We start from the raw sequence: 25,057 nt of genomic DNA on the forward strand, positions 1-25,057 counted from the left end.
AGATGACTCCTGGGTCTCTAGCTTGGGTAATTAAATGATGGTGCCATTCATTGAGATTAGCTACAGCTGGTGCTGCCCTTGGTATGTCTGTTTTGATTGGGACTAAGGGCATCTGTACAAGGCCAAACTCCAAACCTATGTTTTGTAGAGAACTGTGCATATGCTCGTATTCTTTTGATTCGGTTAATTCTGGTAGCACTCACTGAAAGGATGGGAAATCTGGGAAGGAAGTTATTCTAAAGTTGTATGGGTAAATAGCTATATTTGTGGAATTAGATTTTTTTTTAATCCATCTATTCTTCCATTGCATTAAAGGAAGAAAGGGAGAAAGCCATTCTAAATTGAATGTCTTTGCCCATATTAGTGGTAGTGGCAAAGATGACCTAAAATGGTGAATAATTTTCTAAAATGTAGGTTTTATAATTTGGTTTTTTAAAGCAATTTACCTTTCTAGTCATGCTTACTTACACATATACTAAGATAAGTTTGCATCCTCTTAATCCCTTAGCAGTAAAATGTGGTCAGTAGTGCAGACTCTGGAGTCACACAGGCTGAGGTAAAGTTCAGCCTCAGCGCCTTGAAAGCTGTGCAATTCTGGGCAAGTTAGCTCTATGAGCTTTGGGTTTCTCATTTTTAAAGTTTAGATAACAATACCTCTCAGATTTGTTGTAAGGATTAAATGAGATAATATATGTGAAACAATTATGATGATCATAATGTAAGAGATAATGAAACACACACAGTAACATATAACATAGTAATTACTCAACCAATAATAGTAGCTGTTGTTGTGAGTTTGGCTATTGTTGTTTTTTCTGTTTCTAAAACTGGAAAGAGACCTTTCTGAAGCATGATGAGTAAGAGATGGCACCTAGTTTGAAAATAAAAATACTTCTTAGAAAATCCACCAAGTGCAATGCAAATGTGAATAAATGACCCTTCATCCTTTTTAAAGAAATGGTGTCATCTATTACATTCACAGACTGCCTGGCAAGCTAGGGCAGGGGAAAAGGAGCAGCAATTAGTAAACAGGCACACAAATTGACTTGATTTATGGGAATTTTTTATAACGTCTTTTAAAATAAATATTTAAACATTTGTATTATAAACATCAAGTTGATATATCAATAGAATAATACTTTTTTCTTTCTTTCAGGCATATGAAACTCTGCTCCAGAGGGTACTTAATAAAGATTCCTTAACTCTCTGTTTCTTAGTAATCAGAGGAAACCCAAATGAATCTTCATCTTCAAGTAACATAACACCAGAATTTAGCTAACTATATCAAAGTTACTATGTTATATAATTTTTATTGAGACAAATGGTACTATCACTATTATTGGAAGATACTGCATTGTTTTCACAAAAATTGAAATATGAGATCTGAGTTGAGAAATATTTGGAATAGTATTTTTCAGCCTATTGCTACAGAGAATTATAGCATTTTTTCAAAAATTCCTAAGAGTAGTCCTCTAGCATGTGTGAGGTGGTGAGATATAGCAAAGTTGTTGCAAACCTTCTCTGGTGTTACTAAATATTTGCACCTCTGTGAGTGGGGTACAGGTGAAGCTAGGTAAGTGTCCGTGATTAAGAGTCACTAAGGCAGAGTTCCCAGCATGACCAGCCACAACTGTTCCTCACCAGAAGGAACATGGTCACGCTGGGAACTCTGCCAGAAAAAATGCACTTAACTTCTAGAGTTAACATATCACTTTGCTAGGGGCAAAAGGAGAAATATTTCATCATAAAGAGCATTCACATAGCTTAGAAGGTAAAGGCAGCTGAGAAAGGTGGCACTTAATTTAGAATCAGGGTTGAATTTGAACCTTGGGAAAATTAAGGCTCCAGTGACAAATTACAGTTTCCCAGAGTGGAAAATCCTCACTCACAGGGAAATGGTACTTCCCGAGAAATGCTAGGGTGGAAAACAAGGTCAATTTACAGTGCAAAGGCAACATACTATAAATCAAAGCCCTTCTTTGAGACATCCACTAGGGAATGCTCCAGTTGTTTGTATCTTGAGACCCCTCCTACTGAGTGATATAAACATTCCCAGAGCAACTTTCCTTTTGCCCCAGAATCAGGGAATCCTGGGTACAGCCCATGATGCCCTCCTCAGCCAAGTGAATGAGCTCAGGGCAGAGCTGAAGGAGGAGAGCAAGAAGGCTGTGAGCTTGAAGAGCCAACTGGAAGATGTGTCCATCCTGCAGATAACATTGAAAGAGGTAAATAACAATAATAATTGAAAGGTACCGTCAGTTGTATGTGACATTCCAATTTCAGAGATGTTATCATTCCAATTTCAGAGATGTTAAAAAGTGTATCTTAGCAAAAATATGGGTATTTTATTTTTTCAAATAAGAAAAGTGAGATTCCAAGTGGTTAAATAACTTGCTCAAGATTATATCATTAGGGGAAAAACTGGGATTTATATTTATGTCTGTTCTCCAAAGTCTTTTCTCTATTATAATGTTCTGCTGTTTCCCTAACAGTAGAAACCCAGACACCATGAAAATTTAATTCAGAGAATCCTCATTAATTCCAATTAAAATTTCTATCACACCTTCAATTGGTTCAAGTCTTTATAGTTGAATGGATCCTCAGAGACATAGGAGATGAACACAGAAAATCTCCCACCCAAGTCCCACCCTGCAACAGAAAAGGGAGACCCTGTGCAAGGCAATAGATTTTAAAATCTTACCTCAGGCACTCTACTATCATTCTTAGTTTCAGGAGAGAGTTGAAGATTTGGAAAAAGAACGAAAATTGCTGAATGACAATTATGACAAACTCTTAAAAAAGTGAGTACCAAGTTTGGATCTCAGAACATTTTTTTGTTATAAAAGACAATTACTGAAAAGTGCCTTCTGAATTTTAAAAATAAAAATAATACCTAGTCTCGATAAGGATACAGGGAAACTGGTACTCAGTACTGTTAGTGAGAATATAAATTGGCAGACTATTTTTGGAAGGGAATTTGACACTATCAAAACAATGTTAAACGTGCATATCTTTTATGCCAGATAACCTTTTTTTTTTTTATTTTTTTTTATTTTTTTGTGGTACGTGGGCCTCCCACTGCCGTGGCCTCTCCCGCCGCGGAGCACAGGCTCCGGACGCGCAGGCCCAGCGGCCATGGCTCACGGGCCCAGCCGCTCCGCGGCATGTGGGATCTTCCCGGACTGGGGCACGAACCTGCGTCCCCTGCATTGGCAGGCGGACTCAACCACTGCGCCACAAGGGAAGCCCCCAATAACCCATTTTTTGGAATCAAAACTAAAGAAATCCTCTTGTGTATGTGCAAAGAGATCTGTGTAGTAAGAATGTTAATTAATACATTGTTAATTTAATTAGTAAATAAAAAAGGAAACCATCCAGATTTCTTATGATAGGGATCGACTAAATAAATCGTGTTGCACCGCCACGTTGAAACGGTATAAAGCTGTAAAAAATGAGATAGATCTATATGCCTAAGATATACTATTAAGAGAAAAATCAAATTGCCAAAGAATGTGTTCATTGTGACCTAATTTATGTCGTGTGTGTGCATCCACAAACTTTTAATGAGATGAAAGGACTGAAATAGGGCAAAGAGGCACTTTTATTCTATATACTTCTATATCATATTAATTTTTCTCAAGCATATATTTACATAGTGGTTTTGAAATTAAAAATACCTGTAAGTTTAAAAAAATTAAACGTGCCTTCTTATAAGTTAAAGGCAGCAGGGGGTAGATTGGGGAGGTTGCATGGGAGCATCCTGGGAACAACTGATGCTCTTCAACTCAGTGAAATAAGGTAGTGTGGGGATTACCCACTTTGAAGACTCCCTGTGGTAGACATTACTATTGGCCTCTTCCCTTCATTATTCATAACATTATCTTCTTGGATCATCATGTAATGTATGGGCAGGAAGTGCCAAGAAATCTTAGTACTAGCTTAACAAGTTGTTTTTAGACCACATTTATTAAAATGATAACTAGGAAAAAGACATAAGCAGAAATAATTGCTTATCAATGTCACTTCACTTGTGTAAATAATCAAGAACTGGCCATGTGTCTTTTACACTCAAGATGGGTCTGCCCTGACAGCTAGATATAGTGGTGTGCAGGCTGCAGTTATTGAAAAGTTTAGTTCCCTTCAGTGTAATAATTTACAATCTAGTTCAAAAGCAAGTATTCTCTAAACTAGCCACTGGTGAAAGTAGACAGAGGAACGGAGTAAGGAAAAGAAGAATATTCTGTTGCTTATTTCTAATCTAGCAGGCCTGAGAATGTCTTGGTACACAGTTCCCTAACTAAAGAAAACCATCATGCTGGAGAATTTCCTTGGGAAATAGATATGACTTGCGTTGTTTGCCCAGGGGGTTATTTGAGACTTAAACAGAAGTGATACTAATCAACTCCTCAATAGGACCCAAAAGTTCCAAGGCAGTTGGTAAATGACAGTTACAGAGAAAGCAGGGGCAGAAAAAACATGTAGGGAAATGAATGATGAACTAGGCCCAGGAGATGCTGAAACTGTGTAATAAAGATGTCATATCACCCACCTTTGAGTGTCCCTCTGACAACTCTCCCCTCCCTCCTTACTTGCTTCCCATTTTCAGCATGCTGGATAGCAGTAATCAGCCTCACTGGAGCAATGAGCAAGGAGAACAGCTACAGCAGAAAGTCTCTCAGTTGCAGGATCACCTGGATGCTGAGGTGGAGGAAAAGAGAAAAGTCTTACTTCAGCTGTCAAGAGAGAAAGGTAGGTCAAGCCCTGAAGAGTTCTCTCAGATGAGGCATCCTCTACATCTGGTTTGGGAGAAGGGAACTTGGGCCAGCATTTCTCCAATCCCATCACTTGATCCTATTTTTGTGTGGGTCCTGGATAATTAGAATAAGAACACTGGAAGTCAGGTCAGATTCACAGTCAAGAAAGCATGACACCTACCTCACACATACTTATCCCTACATATTGACTTTCCATGTGAGAGAATGCCAATTCTTAATTTATAATGTTTTTAAACAGTCAATTTATTGAAAGTGTTGAAAATGAATTTTTCTGCCTTTTATTCTCATCAGTCATTTTAGGGTAGTTGGGAATTGTTTTGTTTTAGCATCTGATGCCTGAAATTGAGAAGCAAATTATTGCTCTTGGTTACCACTACTATTTCCCCATCTTTTTAAAAAAATTTATTTATTTTATTTATTTATTTTTGGCTGCATTGGGTCTTCATTGATGTGCACAGGCTCTCTCTAGTTGTGGCGAGTGGGAGCTACTCTTGGTTGCGGTGCACAGGCTTCTCATTGCAGTGGCTTCTCTTATTGCGGAGCACCGGCTCTGGGTGCTCAGGCTTCAGTAGTTGTGGCTGGCAGGCTCTAGAGCACAGGCTCAGTAGCTGTGGCTCATGGGCTTAGTTGCTCCATGGCATGTGGGATCTTCCTGGACCAGAGCTCAAACCCATGTCCCCTGCATTGGAAGGTGGATTCTTAACCACTGCACCAGCAGGGAAGCCCTTTCCCCCTGTCTTAATTCTTGGATCACAGTAGTTATTCTGAAGATTTTTAAATACTGTCAAAGAGACCTTTGTCTCCCTTCTTTTTGCTAGGCTGGACCTTGATATTTAGTCTTATCAAACTTACATTTCATCATATTCTAGTATATTCACATAAAAAAGTGGAGGAAAAGAAATATGACATCAAGAAAAATAGAGTCAGGAACGATAAAAGGATAAAGCTTAGGAGGGCATGCTAAGGATCTTGTAGTATGTATGAAGTACAAGTGAAGTCTTGTGGGTAATCTAATCTAACCTCCTCTGTAATGCATGATACTGAAATGATCACACTAAATGCTGATCACCTTCCTTCCCCGAAACACACATGGAAATGTCCAAATGCCCAACCTCCCTTCCTCCAACTCAGGGTCGGAGTCAAGGTGGGTGTCACAGAGTGCTAACAGCATAGAAGTCAGATGGAGTTGGGGAATGGTTGGGGAGATACTGAATTAAATGGTGCTGTCAAAAAGTTTGGACTATCCCAGTTGGTCAAGTGGCTCTGATTTTGTTGTGGTGGTGGTAGTTCTCCCTTCCATACTACAGTTCTGCAGGTGTTTTTTTTGTTTGTTTTTGGAGTCCAAATGTCAACTCAGGGTCAATAAGCTAGAACCCCTTTGTAGAAATAAGAGAGAATTGCTTCTCTAAGGGCAAGTTTATAAAATGAATTAAACATTAGTGGGAAAATTTAATTCACACTTGGACCAACTTTAATATGGTTGTTGGTAGCTACAGAGTTTCAGCTTTCTGTATTATTTTTTCCCCAGCTCAAAACAAGGATCTGAAGCTTGAAGTCACCAGCCTGCTTCAGAAGCATAAACAGGAAGTGGAGGACCTCCGAAATAAAGACACAATTTCCCAATCTCCTGACTGGCAATCTGAACCAGCCACTTACCCAGCTCTATTCCAAGAGACCACTCAGATAGAGGTAAGAGCATCTTTAATCAAACAAGTCCCCTCTACAAGAGGGATTGCTGGCAAATATCCCTTGAAAAGATGAAGGGACTAGAAAACTAACTGAATAATATTTTGTCCTGATTGAGGACAATATTTGGAAGTATATGAGAAGGCTGAGACTAGAGATACCTTCATGAGCTCCACAGACTTTTTCCACACTGTACAGCTCATAAAATTTAGAATTTTTTTCAGATGAGGACTTGCAATGATCTGCTGAAGAGCAAACAGCCATGGGAGATTGTATAACTGACTCACTGCTGCTGTTGAACATGAGGAACTAGGGGAGAGAGCACTAGTAAAGTAACACAGGTCCTCTTCTACATATTGGAGTAGATTCTGCTGCTGGTATTTTACTATTATCAATGGCTGCTGTAGAGAATAGTTATTACTATACCTATCATATTTATACTCCCTTTTACCAATGCTTTTTCCTCTGTAGTCCTGTGAACCAAAAAACCAAGAAGAAAAGAAACTGTCCCAGATGTTTAGTGAGTTGCAAGTATTGCATGCAGAGACCATATTGGAACTAGAAAAGACCAGAGACATGCTTATTCTGCAGCGCAAGATCAACGTGTGTTATCAGGTGCAGGAAAAGATGGTACAGGAAGGGGATAAATAAATGGGCACATGGGAACTACTTACAAGACTGGGAATGAAGCAAGACCCGAGTTTCCAGGGCTGATGCAAGGTGATATGCTGACCTATGCAAACACAGAATGTGCTGTCCTTTGAAAAACTTGAGGACTCACACATGCCCATGGCACCTTGGCAATAAAAGCCAGAAGGGGCCAGCTAATGAAAATGGCAAGTGGGAAGCTTCTGGGTTCAAATTTTGCCAGTCCCAGGAAAAATACTACCCTATGGCACTAATAGCACAACTGGTCCTGGAGGGGTCTGTGAGGAACCTAAGCCTTTTTCTAGTGGATGAATCTGCCCTGCTAAGGAGATAGTGGAGTCTCCTTTACCCAGCAAGTACCACCTTTTTATCTGGGCTCTTTGGTTCTGGGCCACTGAGATAGAAAAGTTCAGACATTATTTCGTTTCAGGAGGAACTGGAGGCAATGATGACAAAAGCTGATAATGAAAATAAAGTTCACAAAGAAAAACTGGAGAAGTTGAATCGACTCCTAGACCTCAAGAACAAGCGTATCAATCAGCTGGAAGGTATTTTAAGAAGCCATGGCCTTCCAGTATCCGGCAAGTCTTAGTACTTTGTTCACTTCCTCTTAGGATCTGTCACAGAGCTAAATGCCCGTGCTCCCCTCTGCACCTGTCAAGAGGGCGCCCTCTATGTCTTGGTATAGGACTTATCCCTCCCATTCTTGATTATCCTATCATCTTTGTTGTTTTAATACATGGTTAGCAGTTTCTTCTCCTGCATCATGTCAGTGTCTTTTCTCTGGAGAGTTTCAGCAGGGCCCAGCAATTGCTGAATCTATTTTGAAAATAAGAGTGTATCACTGTTGGCCCTCAGGGTGGGTAACACTCTCCCTCTCTCAAGATTGTTTCCTCAAGCCAGGTCTATATTTCAGTTTTGGGGAGATAATAGAGCTACATCACTCATCTCTTGTCATCCTTTTCTGTGATTTCTCTCTACAAGTCTCTGAATTCTTTGTTGCAGTTTGAGGATGTCTACATAACAGGGCAGGTGGCTGGGCACTTATGCAAATTTTATAATGTGATACTTCCTGTATTTAATTCAGTCACTGTCAACCAGGATCTGGTCTCAGCCTTACATATTGAGAAAATTGGCTTTGTTATTATACCCAGTGGTGAGAGACCTGACCCGTACTAACCAAATTCACCAAAGACTGATATTTACACCCGAATGTTCATTTGTTATTTTATGATAGTGGCTCTTTCATTGCTGCCTTGAGAATATGCTCATGGCAGCTCGTTCTTGGGGAAGCAGAATCAGTAAGAAGGATACTTAGTGACCCTGGAACTAGAGTAAAGGGAGGTGGGTCATTCAGAAGCATGATTTATGCATGCCAGGGTGAGTCAGTTAAAAGGTCCCCGCCATATAACAAAGGAAATCCTTTGGATTGAAATTCTCATGTCTTTCAGATTCAGGGTCTTCCTCCCTGGACAGTGCAGGATAAATACACTTACTTACCTCTGAAGATTTATTTGCTTTAACTTGTAGTTCTTTCATTACTGGTAAGGCTGAAGAGTTTTTCATATGTTTACCAGTTACTTAAATTATTTCTTTTGAGACCTGCCTGTTCCTGCCCTTTACTCATTTCTTAATAGTATATTGTTAATTTGTAGCAGTTCTTAATATGCTAAGATTATTAACCTTGTGACACGTAGTGCAAAATTTTGAATATATTTTATTTATGTTAATCTTATCAATTAAGAAACTGTTCACCCGTCTCTATTCCGCTTATTTTGGGCAGGAAGACATTCTGATGTACCCAAAGTATTTTCTTCTACTACTTTAACTCTTAGAATAGGACCTTCACCATCAACACACTGTGACAACTCAAATACTCCCCGATTTGAAGCAGACTATATATCAAAGTTTCCGGTTGGTTGGACATGGGAGGTAATGCACAGATTTGGTGGACTGTCTTACACATCTTTATTTTGTATCTCATCGCTAATATTTTCAACCTCTTTTCAGTAAGTGCCCTCCCCCACTTTTACTCCATTACTCTTTGACTTAAAGTGGATTTTTTTTTTTTTTGCCTTCTTACAATGAAACCAAATTCTTAACAGAATGAAGATTCTTGTGATTGATCTGACTGGAAAAGAGGAATCATCTTAATGGGGCCCAGTGTAATGTCATAGACACCATGACTGTAACTTGCTATTTTCTCCAAGGCCAATATCCCAAACTTTTGGAAATACTTGCGTTTTGTGTTTCTAGTGTTTCTGTAATGGAATTAACAATTAATTCACAAGATCCTGCTGTAATCCAAAACGATGTCATCTCTAGATGAAATTGTGCCTCCAGTGTTTTCCTGAGCTTAGCATTTACTTTCCAATCGCTCATGTTGTGCCTCATCTCTAAAGTAGGCATTGGATTATTTGGCCATCAGAATTCAAAGCACCTGATTGTCATTCTATTGCTTTTCTTTTTGAATCACATCGTTTCTTGAAATAGTCACAACTTGGACTTCCACCATGGTTTTTATTCTCTTTCTGTACACCTTCCTTTACCCTAAGGAAGAATTCCCTACCCTTTAATGGATAGGCAGTTTTCTTTCCCCTCTAGAACAACTCAAAGATGTGGCTTATGGCACCCGACAGTTGTCATTATGTCTGAAACCACTGCCAGACCATGGAGATGAGGATAAAGTGGATATTTCTCCACGGCATCAGAGTGAGAATCTTTTTGAACTGCACATCCACCAGGCCTTCCTGACACCTGCTGCCCTGGCTCAGGCTGGAGACACTCAACCTACCACTTTCTGCACCTATTCTTTCTATGACTTTGAAACCCACTGCACCCCACTAGCTGTGGGGCTGCAGCCCCTCTATGACTTCACTTCTCAGTATGTGGTGGAGACAGATTCCCTCTTCTTGCACTACCTTCAAGGGACGTCAGCCCAGCTTCATCTACACCAGGCTATAGCCAGTGAGCACCGCACCCTTGCAGCTGGCTGGATTTGCTTTGACAGGGTTCTAGAAACCGTGGAGAGAGTCCATGGCTCTGCCACACTTACTGGTAAGTGCTGTCAGCCTCCCACAGTTCCCGGGACTAATGTGGAATTTCCCAAAGTGTATAGTTGTCTTCTTGTGGTTTCCCATTTTATTCCTCTGCTTTATTCTTGATCCTCGCCACACCATCTGTATCCTCCATGCCTTTCATACTTTCTGCTACCCAGGAGCTGGTGGAGAAGTCTTTGGGGTGCTAGAGTACTGGATGAGGCTGCGCTTCCCCATAAGATCCAGCCTAGAAGCATACAATAAGCGAAAGAAAGCCCAGGCATACCTGTCAGCCAATGTGCTTGGAGCCTGGGAGGCCCAGGAGGATGAGGTGAGAAAAAGGATGTACCCATGCATCTCAAAGGAGACTCAGCCAAGCAGCTCATGAGAACAGCTTAGTATTCCACTCAATAAGTACTTGTTGAATGTGAATGAAAGAGAAAAACTGTCACACTGCAACTAGTCCAGATACTTCCCTTGGTCAAGCTTGAGTTTGAAATGAAATCATGCCCTTGGAGCTAGCTACCTCTCCCTGCTGTGAACAAAATGCCTTCTCTGTTCCAATCTCTAAGATGAGGCCTGAGTGCCAGCATCTCCCTCAGATAATTATCTGCCAGAGTCAATTTGCAGGCAGGTGAAAGTCATTGATTAGGCTTCTCTGTGACCCAGTCAGGATTCAGCAGTTCTTTAGGTCATAGCTCTTCCTCATTAAGGGTGCTGGGCTTCACCTGCACGACTCTCTCAGCCTGCCCTTTTCCTCAATCCAAGACCAACATCTTTTCAGCCCAGATCAGAGACCAGGAAGCATCAGAATGAGCTGCGGGTGGAAGTCATACGATGCTGCGGCCTCCAGAGTCGATGGCTGGGAGCCCAACCCAGTCCATACGCCATGTATCGCTTCTTTACCTTTTCTGACCACGACACCGCCGTCATTCCAGCCAGTAACAATCCCTACTTCAGAGACGAGGCTCGATTCCCAGTGCTTGTGACTTCTGACCTGGATCAGTATCTGAGGCAGGAGGCCCTGTCTGTGTACGTTTTTGATGATGAAGACTCAGAGCCTGGCTCGTACCTTGGCCGCGTCCAAGTGCCCTTGCTTCCTCTTGCACAAAACAAATCCATTAAAGGTGGGAGTTCAAGGTTATTACCTCTTTATACTCTGCCCAGTGTTGTCTCCCTGTCCTAATTCTACTTTTCTTTTATTACTTGCTTGGAACAGTTTCTCTTAAAACCTGCTGAAAGGATTTGAGAATATTGTCAAGAGAGAGAGTAGAAGACTTATAAGCCTCACTAATCATATAGAAACACTGGTTTCTTTTCAGCAACAGAAGCAAGATTCCCAAGGGGGTAGACCCACCAAACTGAAGTCCATACCTCTGTGTCTGAACCAACATTTTCCATCTCTATAGTGCTTCCCAGTATTTGTCTTTACTTAAGGCCTATTATTTCCTAGCACATGACTAGATATCAGATTATAAGCTATGTCCCTAACATTCCCCCGTAATTCTCTTGCTCCTTTTAAACATTAGACCCAAATTAGTCTTCCATGCCACATATGACAAATTTCTTGGATTTTTTCCCCCCATATGGAGCTGAACTCCATAATACCTTATCATATGTTCATAGCCAGGGTTGTAAGGTACACCAAAGAAGGGTCATCTCTCTGGTTGCAGTCCTGGGAGGGTGAGGCAGCAATGTCCGTGCTCTCATTAGGAAGTGTGAATGGGTGTAGCCAGTATCAACCATATTTAACAAGCTTTTGGATGTTCCAGGAAGTGTGTGAGGCCTCCCTCCTCCCAATACCACAAGTGCTAAAAAAAAAAAAAAAAAGAAAGAAAAAGAAAAAGGCTGACACTTCTGCTCACAACTCATCCTTTGCCAAAGAGAGGCAATGTGAGCCGTCTGTTAAATTAATCAGTGTTACAAATCAGAAGTCTGGCATTTGGAAAAAACCATTTTGCTTAAGTTTTCTTTGCTTTTGTTATTTTAAAAATACAGACCACTTGGGTGTAGATAATAGTTTTCTTAGTATGCCTAAAGCATAGCAACCATTTGGTAATAGTAATAAGAATGTGCTCTTGTTTATTGGCTGGGTGACTGACAACGAGCAAGCTATACCTCTCTGTATATCTTTTGACTATCCCTTCCTGAACCTGGAGATGCCCATTTTCCCCTATAAATATTCTAAGTGAATATTGGAAGTAAATATTGTGAGTGAATATAAATATTCACTGATATTTTATGTTACTTCTGAATGTATTGTCATCATGATTACTTGGTGGATGTGAATTAATAGCAAACAAAATATGGTGAAATTCAAACTGGGGAGGTAACAGATAAGGTGCTGTTAAACACTCTCTTGCCTATTTCATGTGATTGGATCTTATGAATGTCTGTGTGTCTTCAGGTGATTTTAACCTCACGGACCCTGGGGGGAAACCCAATGGATTTGTTCAGGTGCAACTGGATTGGAAGTCTTGCTATCTACCCCCGGAGAGTTTCCCAAAACCAGAAGCTCCGAGTGAGGAGGACACCAAGGACAGTTTAGATACCTCAGCTGAAGAGGAAGAAGCTTCCCTTCCTCCCCAGGTAGCAGATCTCCACCAATCCTGTGGAGCAAATTTGATTTGAGGAAGACAGTATTAAAACTGGGGTAAAAGAAATTCCTTCTGTGAATGTCATGTGTTCTGCAAATTTAATCTGCATCATTCATAATGCCATGAGGCTATGGATGGAGAAAAATCCTGGGTTTTATTGTGGGGAGGGAAGAGACGGCATCTCTCAGCTTTATGGCAGGAGAGAAATGAAGTCTGATGCTAGTTCATAAATCCCTTTCTTGAGTATCAAGGCTGTTAAACTATCACCTTGTAAGGCTCTGATCCTTCTCTTTAGGACCAGATGGTATCTATTGAGATTCCCATTGAAGCTGGCCAGTATCAAGCTAAGCGAAAACCTCCTCAGGTGGGAGAAAGAAAGGAAAGGGAACACCAGGTTCCAGGTTACTCAAGAAGAAAACATGGCAAAAGAACAGGCATTCAAGGAAAGAACAGAATGGAGTATCTTAGTCCTAACATCTTAAGTGGAAATACACTACAGGTAAGGCCTTAGAAACCCTGAAGAACTAAAATATGGGTTGTAGTGTCCCCAAATATATTATTCTCAGAGGTAGAAGCAGAAGTAGGCACACAAGTGATATTCATGGCTTTTTGTGGCGAGCATGTGTTTCCACAAACGTAAATAGGTTAATAAACCTCTGGACTGTTCATTTCAATGTAATTTAATTCAACAGATTGTGGACTCTATAATTTATGCTTAGAACTTTAGTAGGACAGTCCTAACCAGGCTACTTCAACTGTAATCAAAATAAAGAACAGGTATTTATTGAACACATACTATGTACTTGATACTGCCTTTTCTTCATAGGAAACTGGATTAAAGTTACTATGTAGCCTAAAATACATATACACACATATATATGAGATTATAAATATATATTATATGACTATAATTATATATAATTCATTATTATTTATATTGTATCAATTACATCAATTTTATATTATGCAATACTAATTATATTAAATTATTATAATTACACAATATACTTATATATAGTTATTTGAATCTGAAGCAGGTGAACTACACTGAATGGAAATTCTCAGGGCTTAAGATCTCCACAGACGATGGTTTAAAAAATCAGCAAAAGGAAGAGGAAATGACATCATCCCATTCAGCACGGATACTAAAGGAAGCCCTACATCCTGTGAATGGTACTGTCTTTTTAAAACCTGCTTTTCCTATGTAATCATTGGATTATTTTATCAAGCTGGTTATTTACTTTCTTCTTTCATCTTTCATTGCTAAACTTTTCATGAAAAATTAGTACTGGAGATCCTAGGCTCGGTTTGATGTTACAAGTGTGCTGGTTAGGCCAACCAAGCTGTAATTCTGAAAGAAAGTAGCTGTCTATGTATTTAAAGCTAGCTAGCTAGCCACTTTAGCTAGCAAGCATAAAATGTTGATTCACTTCAGGGTCTCGTGACTTACGGTTACAAAGAAATAAGAGGAAGAGGGTGATTGGCTCATTTGTGATATGAATCCAAATTTCTTTTAAAATAAGGCAAAGCTTTTGGGTTACAATGAAAAGAAGGTTATGATTTCAGGTTATAATAATGGCAAACTAGGTAATTCAGACCAACTTTCCCACTGATAACAACTGAAAAGCTACAGTTAATATATTTCTTAAAAGCGTTAAAGTGCCAGTAATTAGGGAGGGAGGAATCACCTAGCTGAGATCGGAGAGATGATTGGAGCTCAGAGAGGTCAGCTGGAATTACTTCAGCCTGGGGACATTGCTGGTCTGGAGGAAGCAGTGGAGAGACAGAACCATGCTTTCAGTGGTCTTTTGGGGTGGAGAAATGGGAATACAGTCTGAATCTCATTTCTGCCCAGCATAGGCAGGTGTCTGCCCAGAGCAGAATTTCCCACTCTGGTCTGCCACCCTGATGGCAGCACTGTTCTGAGCCTCTTATCCTCTGAGAGGCAGAACTGTGCTTTGAGCACTTTCAGGCTAGAGAGACAAGAGCTGACCTGAAGCCCACTAGGACTCCAGACATTGGAGTTATCAGCCACAACCTGCATTAACAACTGTGTTTACTACTTTCATGAAGATAAAAGCTGAACTTTAAAATTTTAGCAAGGAACTGGGGCTTTGAAAATTGATACTATAAGTTTTAAAAAACATTTTGTTTTAAAATAATTTCAAAATTATATAAGAGCTACACGAATAAGACAAAAAATTTCACATAAAACCTTCATTCAAATTCATCAACTTTTAATACTTTTCCACGTTTTGCTTTATCATTTTTTTCCTGAAGCAGTTGAGAATAATTTCAAATATCATTCCCCCTTACTGCTGTATATTTCAGTTAGGAAAACGATATTATATAACATCAGTACAACTATCAAGTTTGCAAACGTAACATGGATAGGTTATTACCCAATGTCCAGTCCATTTTTCAGGTTTTGTCAATTGTCTCAGTAATGTTCATTATAGCAGGCTTGCCTCACCCACCTTATCTAATCTGGGATCATACATTGCATTCAGTCATGTCCCCTTAGTTTCCTTTAATGTGGAACAGTTCCTTTTCTTTGTTTTTCATGATATTGACTTTTTTGAAGAGTATAGATGAGCTGTTCTGTAGAGAGTGCCTCAGTTTGGATTTGTTTGATGTTTGTTGTTAGATTCAGGTTATGAATTTTTTTACAGGAATACCACAGAAGTGATATTGTATCCTTTTTCACTGCATCACATTAGGAGGTATGTGATGTCAGTTTGTGCCATTATTGGTGATGTTAACTTTGATCACTTGGCTAAAGCATCTGCCACATTTTCCATCAAAAAGTTATCATTTTTCCCTTGTAATTATTAAGTAATCTATGAGAAAATATTTTGAGTCCATATAAATATCTTATTCTTCCTCAGATTTCACCTAATAATTTTGGCATCCATTTATGTTTATGTGTGGGGTTTTTTTGCCTGAATCAATTACAAAATGTTTGCAAAATACATTGCAAACTTGAAAATGAATCAATAGAAATGATAGAGCTGCTAAATACAGAAATTTATGAGGGAAATAGATGGGTTAAAAGCAGATTAGATACAACTAAACTGAGAAAAATTGAAAATATCCAGAATAAAGCACAGAGAGATGGCAAGATGGAAAATGCTAAAGAGGAGAAAAGAGAGAAAATGAGGAGGTCTAAGCTACACTTAATTAAATCTAGTAGAAGATAAAGAAGGGGGACTCAGGCAGTATTGAAAGTGATAATGACTTAGAGTTTTCCAGAACTAAATAAAGGTATTAATATTCAATGAAATGAAACTCAAGCAGGATAAGTAAAAATGAATCAAAATCTAGATATATCAGAGTAAAATTGCAGAAAATAAAATCAAAGTGAAAGTACCCAAAGTATCCATTTAAAAGAAAGACAGTCATGGGTGCATCAGTAAGATGGACAATGACATACCAAGAGTGACAATGGTAGTCAGAAACCAGTGGCAAGATAATTTCAGTGTGCTAAAAGAAAATAACTAAGTACCAATCAAGAATTCTCTACACAACAAAAAGATCCTTCAGAATTAAAACACAATAGACATTTAAAGACAAATCAAAATGGAGAGTTTGCTCCAAATCTACATTTTAAAGAAAACTTACAGTTTTTTCTTTAGGCTGAAGGAAAATTATCCCAGAAGGAAACACAAAGATGCAACTAGGAATGAAAAGCAAAGAATATAGGTTAATTTTAAATGACTGTGTAAAGCAAAAATATTAGCTTGTGGGTTTAAAATATATTCATAATTTAAATAAATAATCTAATGGTTTCATTGGTGACCTCCAAAAAGATATGTTCATATCCTAAACCTAAGAACCTGTAAATGTTACGTATTTGAAAAAAGCCTTTGCAGGTGTAATTAAAGACCTTGAGATGCGGTTATCTTGGATTATCTGAGTAGACTCTAAATCCAATGAAAGTGTTCTTATTAGAGACACAGGCAGATGAGGAGGAAGCAACATGACCATATAGTCAGAGATTGGAGTGATGTGGCCACAAGCCGAGGAATGCCTGAAGCTCCCAGAAGCTGGAAAAGACAAGGAAAAAGAAAAAAGACAGATTGTCTTCTGGAGCCTTTGGAGTGAGCACGGATTTGATTGTGGATGTCTAGCTTCCAGACCTGTGAGAGAATGAATTTCTGGTTGTCTTTTTCTTTTTTTAATGAAAGCTTTTACCTTTAATTCTTTTCAAATACTTAAGATACAGACATTCCATCCATAACAAGGTTAAGTGACTTGTACATGTACATGTTTTATGTAAGACAGAAGCACAACCAAGGCTAACATCTGACCCAGTAACTAGCATCACTGAGAGAGCTCAGATGAAGTTCACCAAAACCTTGAAGACTTATTACTTTTTGTAGAATGAATGACCCTACAGAAAAGAGAAAAGAGATATAAAGGATAAAATGAGGTGGTCCTATATTCAATAAAATGTAGGAGAAGACAAAAAAGGGGACAGAGGCAATATTTAAAGTGATATATATATAATTCATATCTTCAAAAAATGAAGTCATGAAAAGGAGGTCTGTTTTTTCTGGGACCTCAACTGTCACTCTCAATAGTCAGTTGTGGGTTGCTTTCTTTGTTTTGTTTCGGCATATTCTGGATTTGAACATCAGATTCATCTATCTTTAATCTGAGTGTCCAGATCGGGGCAATTTTTATAGGTTTACAACATAGTGACTCACAATAGTAAAAGGTTATACTCAATTTAGTTATTATAAAATATGACTAGGTTCCCTGTGATGTAAAATATATTCTTGTAGCTTATTTATTTTATACATAGTAGTTGGTACCTCTGAATTCTCTACCTCTACCTGGCCCCTCCCCACTTCCCACTCCCAACTGGTAACCACTAGCTTGTTCTATATATCTGCAAGTCTGTTTCTTTTCTGTTATATTCACTAGTTTGTTTTATTTTTTAGATTCCACATATGTGATATCATATAGTATGTCTTTTTCTAACTTATTTAGCTTAGCATAATACCCTCCAAGTCCACCCTTGTTGCTACAAATGGCAAAATTTCATTCTTTTTTATGGCTGAGTCATATTCCATTGTATATATATTTTCTTTATCCATTCATCTATTAACGGACACTTTCTTCCATATCTTGGCAGTTGTAAATAATGCTGCTATGAATATTGGGGTGCGTATATCTTTAGAATTAGTGTTTTATGGTGGGGTTTTTTTTGGATATATATGCAGGAGTGGAATAGTTGAGTCATATGGTAGTCCTATTTTTAGTCTTTTAAGAAACCTCCATACTGTTTTCCACATTGGCTGCACCAGTTTACATTCCCACTGACAATGTGCGAGGGTTCCCATTTCTCCACATCCTTGCCAACATTTATGATTTGTGTTCTTTTTGATAACCCTTCTGACAGGCGTGAGGTGATATCTCATGTTTTTTAAAATTGAAGTATAGTTGGTTTACAATACTGTGTTAGTTTCAGGTGTATAGCAAAGTGAGTCACTTATATATATACTTTTTCAGATTATTTTCCGTTATAGGTTATTACAAGATATTGTATATAGTTCCCTATGCTATATAGTAAATCCTTGTTGCTTATCTATTTAATGTATAGTATATAGTTTGTATCTGTTAATCCCATACTCCTAATTTCCCTCCCCTATTGCCTTTTATCTTTGGTAAATATAACTTTGTTTTCTATGTCTGTGAGTTGTTTCTCTTTTGTATGTAGATTCATTTGTATTATTTTTTAGATTCTACGTATAAGTGATATCATATATTATTTGTCTTTCTCTGTCAGACTTATTTCACTTAATATGATATTCTCTAGGTCCATCCATGTTGCTGCAAATGTCAATATTTCATTTCTTTCTGTGGCTGAGCAATATTCCATTGTGTGTGTGTGTGTGTGTGTGTGTGTGTGTATAAATGACACATTATCCATTCATCAGTTGATGGGTACTTGGGTTGTTTCCATGTCTTGGCTATTGGAAATAGTGCTGCTATGAACATTGGGGTGCATGTCTTTTAAAATTAGAGTTTACATCTTTTCAGGATATATGCCCAGGAGTGAGATTGCTGCATCATATAGTAGCTCTGTTTTTAGTTTCTTAAGGAACTTCATACTGTTCTCCACAGTGGTTTTACCAATTTACATTCCCACTAATAGTGTAGGAGGGTTCCATTTTCACCACACCCTCTCCAGCATTTATTATTAGTAGAATTTTTAATGATAGCCATTCTGACCACTGTGAGGTGTTACCTCAGTGTAGTTTTGATTTGTATTTCTCTAATAATTAGTGATGTTGAGCATCTTTTCATGTGCCTATTGGCCATCTGTATGTCTTCTTTGGAGAAATGTCTACTTAGGTCTTTTGCCCATTTAAAAAAAATGTTTATTTATTTATTTATTTTGGCTGTGCTGGGTCTTAGTTGCAGCACACAGGATCTTTAGTTGTGGCATGCAGACTTCTTAGTGTGGCATGCAGACTCTTAGTTGAGGCATACATGTGGGATCTAGTTCGCTGACCAGGGATCAAACCCGGTCTAACCCTGGTTGGGGAGCCAGGGATTGACTGGGGTCTGCTTGCATTGGGAGCGCAGAGTCTCACCCACTGGACCACCAGGGAAGTCCCTTCTGCCCATTTTTTGATTGTGTTGTTTGGTTTTTTGATATTGAATTCTATGAGCTGTTTCTGTATTTTGGATATTAATCCCTTATCCATCACATCATTTTGTAAATATTTTCTCCCATTCAGTAGGTTGTCTTTTCATTTTGCTGATTGTTTCCTTTGCTATGCAAAATCTTTTAAGTTTGATTAGATCTCATTTGTATCTTTTTGCTTATATTTCTTTTGCCTTGGGAGACTGATCTAAAAAAAGTATTGCTTTGATTTATGTCAGAGGATGTTTTACCTAAGTTCTCTTCTAGGAGTTTTATAGTGTCATGTCTTAAATGTAGGTCTTTAAACCATTTTGAGTTTATTTTTGTGTATGATATGAGGGAGTGTTCTAATTTCATTGATATATGTGTAGCTGTCCAGCTTTCCCAACACCACTTGTTGAAGAGACTGTCTTTTCTCCATTGTATATTCTTGCCTCCTTTGTCATAGATTAATTGAATGTAGTTGTGTGGGTTTATTTTTGAGCTCTCTATTATGTTCCATTGGTCTATATGTCTGTTTCTGTGCCAGTACCACACTGTTTTGATTACTGTAGTTTTGTAGTATTGTCTGAAGTGTGGAAGGGTTCTGCCTCCAGCTTTGTTCTTTTTCCAGAGGATTGCTTTGGCAATTCTCAGTATTTTGAGGTTCTATATAAATTTTAGGATTATTTGTTCTAGTTCTGTCAAAAATGTCATGGGTATATTGGTAGGGATTACATTAAATCTGTAGATTGCTTTGGGTAGTATGGCCATTTCAACAATATTAATTCTTCCAATCCAAGATCATGGAATATCTTTCCATTTCTTGAATCATCTTCAGTATCCTTTATCAGTGTTTTATAGTTTTCAGCATATAGATATTTAACCTCCTTGGTTAACTTTATTCCTAGGTGTTTTATTTTTTTAACATGATTTTAAACAGGATTTTTTTTTTTTTTACTTTCTCTTTCTGATATCTCATTGTTAGTGTAAAGAAATGCTACAGATTTCTGTATATTAATCTTATATCCTGCTACCTTGCTGAATTCATTTATTAGCTCTAATAGTTTTTGTGTGGAGACCTTAGGGTTCTCTGTATAGAGTATTATGTCATCTGCAAATAGTGACAGTTTTACCTCGTCCCTTCTAAATTGGATACCTTTTATTTCTTTTTCTTGTCTAATTGCTGTGACTAGGACTTCTATTACTATGTTGAATAGAAGTGGTGAGAGTGGGCATCCTTGTCTTGTTCCTGAACTTAGCAGGAAGGCTTTCAGCTTTTCACTGTTGAATATTATGTTGGCTATGGGTTTGTCATAAATGGCATTTATTATGTTGAGATATGGTCCCTCCATATCCACTTTGGTGAGAGTTTTTATCATGAATGATTATTGAATTTTATCAAATGCTTTTTCTTCACCTATCGAGATAATCATGTGGTTTTTGTCTTTATTTTTGTTAATGTGGTGTATCACATTAGTTGATTTGTGTGTTTTGAACTGTCCTTGTGGCCCTGGAATGAATCCAACTTGATCATGATGTATGATCCTTTTAATGTGTTGTTGGATTCTGTTTGCTAGTATTTTGTTGAGGATTTTTGCATCTATATTCATCAAAGATATTGGCCTCTAATTTTCCTTTTTTGTAGCGTCTTTGTCTGGTTTTGGTATCAGGGTGATGGTGGCTTCTTAGAAAGAAGTTGGGAGTGTTCCCTCCTCTTCAATTATTTGGATAGTTTGAGAAGGATAGGTGTAAGTTCTTTTTATGTTTGGTAGAATTCCCCAGTGACGCCATCCAGTCCTGGACTTTTGTTTGCAGGGAACTTTAAACATTATTATTACAGATTCTATTTCACTTCTACTGTTCAGTCTGTTCAATTTATCTGTTTGTTCTTGACTCAGTTTTGTCAGGCTGTATGTTTCTAGAAACTTGTCCTTTTCTTCTAGGTGTCCAATTTGTTGGCATATAACTGTTCATAGTTGTCTCTTAATGATTTTTTGTATTTCTGCAGTATCAGTTATGTCTCCTTATTCATTTCTCATTTTGTTTATTTGGGTCCTCTCTTTTTTCTTCTTGGTGAGTCTGGCTACAGGTTTCTTGATTTTATCTATCTTTTAAAAAAACAGTTCTTGGTTTTACTGATTTTTTTCTATTGGTTTTTAAATTTCTATTTTACTTGTTTTCTCTCTGATCTTTATTATTTCCTTCCCTCTACTGACTTTGGCTTTTGTTTTTTTCTTCTTATTCTAATTCTTTTAGGTGGTAGGTTAGGTTGTTTATTTAAAATGTTTCTTGTCCTTGAGGAAGGTCTGTATCACTATAAACTTCCCTCTTAGAACTGCTTTTACTGCCTCCTGTAGATTTTTTAAGGTTGTGTTTTCATTGTCATAGTCTTGATGTTTTCTGTTTTCCTCTTTGATTTCATTGTTGACCCACTGGTTTTTTAGTAGCATGTTGTTTAGTCTCCATGTATTTACTCTTTTCCTGTTTTTCTTTCTGTGGTTGATTTCTAGTTTCATACCCTTGTGGTCAGAAAAGATGCTTGAAATAATTTCTACCTTCTTAAATTTGTTGAGGCTTGTTTTGTGACCTAGTATGTGGTCTATCCTAGAGAATGTTCAATGCACACTTGAATAGAATATGTATTCTGGGTTTTTTTCTTTTAGATGTAGTGTCCTGTAGATATCAGTTAAATCAACTGGTCTGTTGTGTCATGTAGAACTTCTGTTGCTTTATTGATTTTCTGTCTGGATGATCTGTCTGTTGATGTCAGTGAAGTGTTAACTCTCCTACTATTATTGTACTCATTTCTTCGTTTATCTCTGTTAGTATCTGTTTTATATATTTAGGTGCTCCTATATTGGGTGCATATATGAAAATGAGTGTCATATCCTCTTCTTGTATTTATCCCTTTATTATTATTATAATGTCCCTCTATGTTTTTCTTTATGGACGTTGTTTCAAAGTCTCTTGTCTGAAGTAAGTATTGCTAACCCCTGTCTTGTTATTTTGATTTGCATGAAATACCTTTTATCATCCGCTCAATTTCGGCCTATGTGTGTTTCACCCTGAAGTAAATCTCTTGTAGACGGCATATTGTAGGTTCTTGTTTTTCTTATCCAGTCTGCCACTGTATGTCTTTTGACTGGAGCATGTAGTCCATTGATATTTAAAGTAATTACTGATAGATATGTATTTATTGCCATTTAAAACCTTGCTTTCCAGTTGATTTTGCAGTTCTTCTTTATTTATTTCTTCTTATTTTTGTTTTTTATTTTGTAGTTTGATGGTTTTCTTTTGTATTATGCTTGAGTTCTTTTCTTTTTATTTTTGTGTGAATCTACTGTATGTTTTAGATTTGTGGTCACCCTGGTTTTCTAGTATGTTGACCCATAACTACATCTATTTGTTTTAAACTGATAGTCAAAGAAGTTCAAATACATTTTGAAAGATCTACATTTTTATACTCCCCTCTCCCACATTTTGTGATTCTGATGTCCTATTTTACATCTTCATGTTTATCCTTTTGCTGTTATTTAGAGTTACAATCACTTTTACAAAAATTTTTTGATTGTTTTTAGTCTATGTACTGGCTTATTTAAGTGATCTTCAATCCTTTTATATATTTGCCTTTTCTATTGTGATTTTCCCTTTCCTATAGATTCTTGCTTCTTTTCTATTTAGAGAAGACCCTTAAATATTTCTTTAGGGTAGGCCTAGTATTGCTGTATTCTTTAGTTTTTTCTTGTCTGAGAAATTCTTTCTTCCTCCTTCTGTTCTAAATGATAATCTTGCAGGGTAGAGTATCTAAGTTGCAAGTTTTTCCCTTTCAGAATTATGAATATATCATACCACTTCCTTCTGGCCCACAGTTTCTGCAGAGAAATCAGCTGATATCCTTAATGGGGGTTCCCTTGTAACTGACTCTTTGTTTTTCTCTTGCTGGCTTTAGAATCCTCTCTTTATTTTTAATTTTTGCCATTTTAATTATAATATGTCTTGGTCTGGATCTGTTTGGGTTCATCTTGTTTGGACCCTCTGTGCTTCCCATATCTGGATATCTGTTTCCTTCTTTAGGTTTGGGAAGTTTTCAGCCAGAATTTCTTCAAATACATTTTTGATCCCCTTCTCTCTCTCTTCTCCTTCTGGAACCCCTATTATGTGTAGTTTGGTATGCTTTGAATGATCGCATATATCTCATATGTTGCTTTCATTTGGTTTTTATTTGTCTTTCTATCTGCTGTTCTGATTGGGTGATTCCCATTATTCTATCTTCTAGATCACTTATTCCTTCTTCTGCATTATTTAGTCTGCTATTCATTGCTTTTATATTGTTTTTTATGTTGGCAATTGAGTTATCTTATTTTGATTGGTTCCTCTTTATAGTTTCTAGTTCCTTGTTACAGTGATCTGCATTTCTATTAATAATCTTTCTTAATTCCTTTAGCACGATTATTACCTCCTTTTTGAACTCAGGGTCTAGTAGACTGGTGAGGTCTGTTTCATTATTTGTTCTTTCATGGGATTTTTCTTGTTCTTTTAATTGGGAGTAGTTCCTCTTCTTTTTCATTTTACTTAACTTTCTCTGTCTCTGAATTTAGGAGAAACAGTTATCTACTGTGGTCTTGAATGGGTATTTTTATGTGGGAGCATCTGTGTGTAGACTGTGTGAGTCCAATATTTTTGTCGTGAGGACTGGTTTTTGCATGGATGCTAGCCACATCTTTCCTCAGAGTGTGTTGGCCGTTATCCTTTTTATAGGGGGTGGGATTTGTGTTGTGGGGTCCAGAGCCTCCCCTGGATTTGGGGTGGGGCCTCCTCTTTTTTCCATAGCTGTAACAGCCCTGTCAGGGGTAGGGTCCACTCCTCAGTTGTTGGAGTAGAAGCCTTGAGGGTCGTATTCGATAAGGTCCGTTGCCCTTGAGTGTGTGCCCTGCCCCAAAGGAGGTGACCACCAAGGCATGTAAAGCCCATGCGGTCACAGCAAACCTATGTCCCACTGGTGCAGGCATCCATGATTCTGACCAGAATCAACCCAAGGTCACAACCCTTTCTCTGTTGCATTTGTACCAGACTTCGTGCTAGGCTATGGTGTGGAGTGGGCTGGTGCTGGGGGCCAAGGCACTGTGGCTGCGGGAATCGAGGTGGTTGTTCTGCCACCTGCAACCTGGGCTGCCTCTGCAGCAGGCCTCTCCCAGGGCCTATCTGCCCCAGAGCCGGCTCTAAGCTTCTGTGTGGGGTGAATGGAGCTGGAGCACTACTGCCAAGAAACAACTGCTGCCTACTCCTCCCCAGGGGCTCTCCACCCGAGACATTCGTTTCTGTGGCACCACCCAGTGTGCATGCCAACAAAGTCCACTATGGCCAGACCCACCCCCCCCATCAGTGTGCTGATAATCACCTCCAAGGTTCTGCCTGGACTACACCCAAGGCCCTCCGGGCTGTCTCCGCACAGCTAGACCAAGTCCTCTCCCAGGGTCCATGCATCTGAGATTCAGCACCCAGCTGCTGCATGTACTAGCAGCCCTCCCAGCACATGATTTGGTCAGGGAAGTGTGACAAGGCAGCAGCCATCAGCCCTGGTCCTTCTCCATCCTAATTGCTAGCAAGCCAGCATAAGCACAGTCCTTGCAAACAGAATCTAAGCCCCTTCAGCCCTCTGTCTGTCCCAGTAGA

General features: G+C 38.4%; 1 protein-coding gene across 1 annotated transcript in view; it reads left to right on the forward strand.

Moving 5' to 3' along the window:
* RPGRIP1 (RPGR interacting protein 1) overlaps positions 1 to 25,057 on the forward strand; it is a 66,385-nt gene that overhangs the window by 14,148 nt on the left and 27,180 nt on the right. Inside the window, 13 exon segments of the mRNA XM_007449509.1 lie at positions 1,157 to 1,180; positions 2,079 to 2,225; positions 2,728 to 2,801; positions 4,607 to 4,749; positions 6,304 to 6,464; positions 6,933 to 7,076; positions 7,540 to 7,657; positions 9,714 to 10,166; positions 10,327 to 10,478; positions 10,932 to 11,274; positions 12,555 to 12,736; positions 13,040 to 13,243; positions 13,779 to 13,917. Of these exon segments, the coding sequence (XP_007449571.1) occupies positions 1,157 to 1,180; positions 2,079 to 2,225; positions 2,728 to 2,801; positions 4,607 to 4,749; positions 6,304 to 6,464; positions 6,933 to 7,076; positions 7,540 to 7,657; positions 9,714 to 10,166; positions 10,327 to 10,478; positions 10,932 to 11,274; positions 12,555 to 12,736; positions 13,040 to 13,243; positions 13,779 to 13,917 (2,284 nt within the window).

Source organism: Lipotes vexillifer, unplaced genomic scaffold (assembly GCF_000442215.2).
Source record: "Lipotes vexillifer unplaced genomic scaffold, Lipotes_vexillifer_v1.1 scaffold1093, whole genome shotgun sequence".
NCBI classification, from domain to species: Eukaryota; Metazoa; Chordata; class Mammalia; order Artiodactyla; family Lipotidae; genus Lipotes; species Lipotes vexillifer.